At 47.4% G+C, this 5,160-nt stretch overlaps 1 protein-coding gene across 2 annotated transcripts; it reads left to right on the plus strand.

Moving 5' to 3' along the window:
- Nucleotides 1-367: 367 nt before the first annotated feature.
- LOC105530685 (regenerating islet-derived protein 3-alpha) lies at nt 368-3,122 on the plus strand. Of its 2 annotated transcripts, none has more exons than XM_011968332.1 (6): nt 368-412; nt 723-808; nt 1,346-1,464; nt 1,668-1,805; nt 2,426-2,552; nt 2,831-3,122. In XM_011968332.1, exons 2-6 carry the CDS (start codon nt 733-735, stop codon nt 2,896-2,898), a joined length of 528 nt encoding a protein of 175 aa, XP_011823722.1. In that variant the 5' UTR covers nt 368-412; nt 723-732; the 3' UTR covers nt 2,899-3,122. The 2 variants fall into 2 exon arrangements, with proteins under 2 accessions (XP_011823722.1, XP_011823723.1); XM_011968333.1 differs by having other exon boundaries at nt 386-412; nt 700-808.
- Nucleotides 3,123-5,160: the final 2,038 nt, after the last annotated feature.

Consider the following 5,160-nt stretch of genomic DNA (forward strand, 5'->3'; position numbering starts at 1 on the left):
ACATCTCACATTTATTTAATCTTACGAGGCAAGGTAATAAGAAATACATAGGTTTGCCTCCAGAAGTGGGTTCTTAAGAAATCCACCAGAGGAACTCCTCTTTCAGATGTCCACATTAGAAGATTTCATATCACATTTGGTGCCACAGGTCTTTGACAAGGAGGATGCAGAGGAAAAAGCAAACTTAACCTCTTCCTAGGGACAGTGTTGGCCTGCCAACAGGAAAGAGGCAACATCTGGGAAAATCCCCAGTCTTTGCCAGGAAGAGTCTCCTCCCCATGCCAACCTCACCCCATGACCCCTGTCCTAACTTCTCATTGTCACTCTTCACTCCAATGTCCCTCCCCCAGATACTCTTATAAGATCTCACTCTTTCCTGACCAGACAAACCATACCATATCCCACCAGAGAGGTAAGTGGGAGCTGAGAGAAGATGAGACCTGGGGAGGGGCTACTGCACATGATACAGGAGAATGCATGGGAGGGTCCCTTCCTCAGGCAGCATAGGAGCTCTGAGACTCAGCAAGGGTGTCCTGGGAGGACTCGGGGATGGGAGAGTACACAGATTCAAACTCATTCAGAACTGTAGAAGATGATGGATGTGACCAAGATCACTTTAGTCCTAGGGGACTAGACAAGGAAAAAGACATGAGGCAGTAGGGTATCTTTGTGTTCTCCCACTGACCATGCTTTCTTTAGTGATTCCTGATTGCCTCCTCAAGTCAGACTCCTATGCTGCCTCCCATGGCCCTGCCCAGCGTATCTTGGATGCTGCTTTCCTACCTCATGCTCCTGTCTCAGGTTCAAGGTGAGATTGCTCTGCCTCTAGCACTGGGTTCCCTATGAATCCTCAGAGCCAAGAAGAGGAGGAAGGCTCCTGTGTGTCACATGGGTAATGACGTAGTGTCTAATGAACCTGCCTGCAGTTCCTGCATCATCACTCCTTCCTTCAGGTTAACTTGCAGTGGGGGGCTCCACGGTGGTCCACTAACAGTGGAATGAGATGGCTTCCATTTAGTCAGTGGACTCTAATATACACTGGTGAGAAAGTGTGGAGGGTCAGTAATGAGACGCGGGGAGGGACAATGACTGGAGGACCCAGTGTAGAGACAGCCCAGAGTGAGGAGAGTGTTGAATGGTTGAATAAGGGGAAAGGGTAATAAGAGACTAGATGGTGCCCCATTTATTATTTTGAGATAAAGAACTTCTGAAAACACAAGGGAAGGTGAAGGAGTATCAGGAATATGGTCTTCCTCCCCAAGGACAGGTCTAGATATTCCCCAAGCTCATCTTCCACCTCAACCCCCACTCTTCATTTTACCCTCTCCCTCTTCTTCCACCTCAGGTGCGGAACTCCAAAAGGAACTGCCCTCTGCGCGGATCCGCTGTCCCAAAGGCTCCAAGGCCTATGGCTCCCACTGCTATGCCTTGTTTTTGTCACCAAAATCCTGGATGGATGCAGATGTGAGTGGTTAGATGTGGGGTAGGAGGTGACAGGGGAAAATCCACGCAGGTCTCAGGGGGAGGAGGGTCTCCATTCAGAAGAGTTCATTGGGAATGAGAATGAACACGCTTATCTTTCACATAGTCCTCCTCCCACCTCCCTTTGTCCTGCTCTCCCCCAACGGGTCTCAGGCTCCCTCTCATTCTCTTTGTCTCCCTCAAAGCTGGCCTGCCAGAAACGGCCCTCTGGAAACCTGGTGTCTGTGCTCAGTAGGGCTGAGGGATCCTTCGTGTCCTCCCTGGTGAAGAGCATTAGTAATAGCTACTCATACGTCTGGATTGGGCTCCATGACCCCACACAGGTGCGTGTATATCCTTCCCTCTCAAGGTGCTATTGTTGCCCAGGCCCACTCCCTGTCCCCTGTGCTGCCCAGGAATACTTCAGGGAGCACTGGAGCTCAGATTCTGGGGAATATTTGGGGGAAAGTGAAGGCCATGAAGCATCTGAAGATCGGAGTTCTGTGGAGGTCTCCATCTTTCAGATAAAATCAATCTGCCTTCCTCAGGCTTATTACATAATTCTCATATGAGGCTGCATTAATAACTCTCTGAGCTTCATGGAGTCTTTGCCTACTGTTCTGAAAGAATCCTTAATGAAGATAGGATCAATTTTTGCCCCCATACAGAACTGACATTACCCTTGAGCTTCACAAGCTAACCACAAATGCTACACCAGTTATTGTTCTGCAAGTAACACATTACTTTGTGTGGTTCCAAGGATCTTGTGTTTATTGACTGGGATTTTCCAATAGCAATGAGGAGTCAAGGAAGAGGTTCCTAGTGAAGGGCTCACCAGCAGCATCTGGAGTAGCAGACCAAATTCCCTCATGCTGGGGAGCAAATCAGGTGTTTCAGTTAAGGGGCCATGCAAGAAGGGCTGCAATGGACATTCCCATCACCTGGTTACTCCTCTACTCTACAGGGCACCGAGCCCAATGGAGATGGATGGGAGTGGAGTAGCAGTGATGTGATGAATTACTTTGCATGGGAGAGAAATCCCTCCACTACCTCAAACCCCGGCCACTGTGCGGGCCTGTCGAGAAGCACAGGTAAGAAACAGAGGAGCTGCCTCTTCCCAGTGTTTTCCATCTCATCCCCCATTCCTGGGTCTGACCTTCAGGAAATCTTCCTGAGCTAGAAAATACAATGTCAGTGTGTCTTCTGTCATCTCCTCTCTTCTCTGCTTTCTTTGAATCTCTCTCTTGGATTGGGACACTGGTGAAGGTGAGAGAGAAGCTTTAACTTCTAGGCTAAAACCTGGGATGCCTCTTCATTGGATTCACAAACTTCCTCAGCCCCATTCCATTTATGTCTTCTGTCTCTCCAGCATTTCTGAGGTGGAAAGATTATAACTGTGATGTGAGGTTACCCTATGTCTGCAAGTTCACTGACTAGGGCAGGAGGGAAGTCAGCAGCCTGTGTTTGGTGTGCAACTCATCATGGGCATAAGACCAGTGTGAAGACTCACCCTGGAAGAGAATATTCACTTAATTCCCTCAAACCTGACCACCTCACTCTTATCTTCCTTCTGTTTCTTCCTCCCCACTCTCATTTCAGTCTCTTCATTTTGTCATATGGCCTAAGGCTTTAAAGAGCAATAATAAAATTTTTAGTCTGCACTTGTTTGTCTTGTATGTGCCAGTGTCATAGCCATACCCTGAGAAGGACAAAGTGGTTGAGGGGAGGAAACTTTGTAGGTCCTCCTTCTTCCCTATTTACCCAGGTCTCTAGGGAAAATGAGGAAATGTGCATCCCTACTAGTGTGTTGTGATGAGGGCGTGGCTCCTGCTCATGTAGGATTTGTGTTGTGAAGACATGAGGACATTTCTCTCCCACGTACTTCCAGCCCTCCCATTCCCATAGCCCAAACCTGACAATGTGACATGAACAGATTTAGGAGGCTCTGATGGTGCTTAGAATAGTACTTCTCAGAGAATGACATAAGCAGGATGGTAGATATGACTTTCCAACTCTTGATCAAACCTTCACAGAAACATTCATTTGAACTACTATCCATGAAAATGGAAATACCTTCACAAGAGCCAATAAGTCCAAGGGAGTGATTAAAGCATCTGCATGTTGCAAAAAATAAGAAAAGATGCATTAAAGAGGGTAGAAAGAACACTCTTACATTATTTACATCACCTCTCCCTCAATCTCAGTAACTACAGCTTGGAGAGACATTCCCTCAACTTGGGGAAAGAGAGTGAAGTAAGCACTTGAATTTTCCATGGACCCTAACACTAGGTTTGCCCCAGTAAGACCCAGTGGCCTCTGACTCCAGGCAGGTACCCTTGGACTTAGACTCCAGGTTGCCTTGATGCCAGGCCAGCCTCTGTGGCCCCAGGTTCCAGGTCAGCCCCTATACTGCAGCGGTCTTGCCCAGAAGACATGGGCTCCAGACACACACAGCATCATGCTTTTCCCCATAGCTCCAGATCACAGGTCAGCACCCATTGTCAAAGACTCTATGCCCACCTCAAGGACAAGCTAGTACTTGCAGCTACAGACTCCAGGGTGGCCCCTGAAATCCTAGACATCAGACCTACCCATGTGAACCTGCCCTTCAGACCCACCACAGCTCCAGGATAGCTCCCACAGCTACAACTCCAGGCCAGTACTTGCAGACCCCAGCTCCAAACTGGCACTCACAGTCGCAGGATACAGTTCTGTCAAATCCCAAACCCTCCCCAAGCCTTTAGGTCCATCTGAGCACAAAACTCTGATGCTAGGCCAGCCTCTGTGGCCTCTGTCACTAGGCCAGCCCCAACAGACACAAGCTCTAGATCATCCCAGTTCCAGGCCAGCCTCTGTGGACTCAATACTAGTCTGGTCTCATACTCCAGCACACCCAGAATCAAGCCTCATTACAGTAGACCTTAGCACCGAGCCAGCCCCCACTGACTCAGGCTCCAGCCTTAGCCCCATGAATCCAGTCTCCAGATCTACCCTAGAGGTAAGTTGACATTCATGGTCCCAGGATATAGGCCAGCCCCCACTAACCCTGGCTCCATGCCAGCCCCGGTATTTCCAGGTACCAGCTCAGCATGCACAGACTCAAACTCTAGACCTGTCCTAGAGACTCAGGTACCACATCTATCCTAGTGCCTGGCTAACCCATGAAGACATGGGTTCAAGGCCTTCTTTAGAACCAGAATCTGCCCAGAACCTGCCCAGAATCTCTGGATGACTGACTGGTGAAGGACTTTATCTGCTAAAGCCAGTCAGTAAAGACTGGAATAAGTGACTACTTGTTCAAAAAGTCAAACACCAAAAACACGTGACCACAGTATCATGAACAATCAAGGATATATGATATCACCAACAGAACAAAATAAAGGATTCGTAACTGACCTTAAGGAGAGAGAATTTTACAAACTGCTCAACAAATAATTTAAAGTAATTGTCTAAAAGAAACTCAGTGAGCTACAAGAGAATACAGCTAGACAACTAAATGAAATCAGAAAAACAATATATGAACAAAATTAGGTCAAGAAAGAGATTTTTTTTTAAGTTAAAAAAAAAAAACATAGTGACTGAACTGAAGAACTGTATGGAGAATTTCAACAGCAGACTTGATCAAGCAGGAGAAAAAGTCAGTGAGTTTGAGACAAGTCATTTGAAATTATCCAGTCAGAGAAACAAAAAGAAAAAAGA

This window comes from Mandrillus leucophaeus, unplaced genomic scaffold (assembly GCF_000951045.1).
Source record: "Mandrillus leucophaeus isolate KB7577 unplaced genomic scaffold, Mleu.le_1.0 Scaffold84, whole genome shotgun sequence".
NCBI lineage: Eukaryota > Metazoa > Chordata > Mammalia > Primates > Cercopithecidae > Mandrillus > Mandrillus leucophaeus.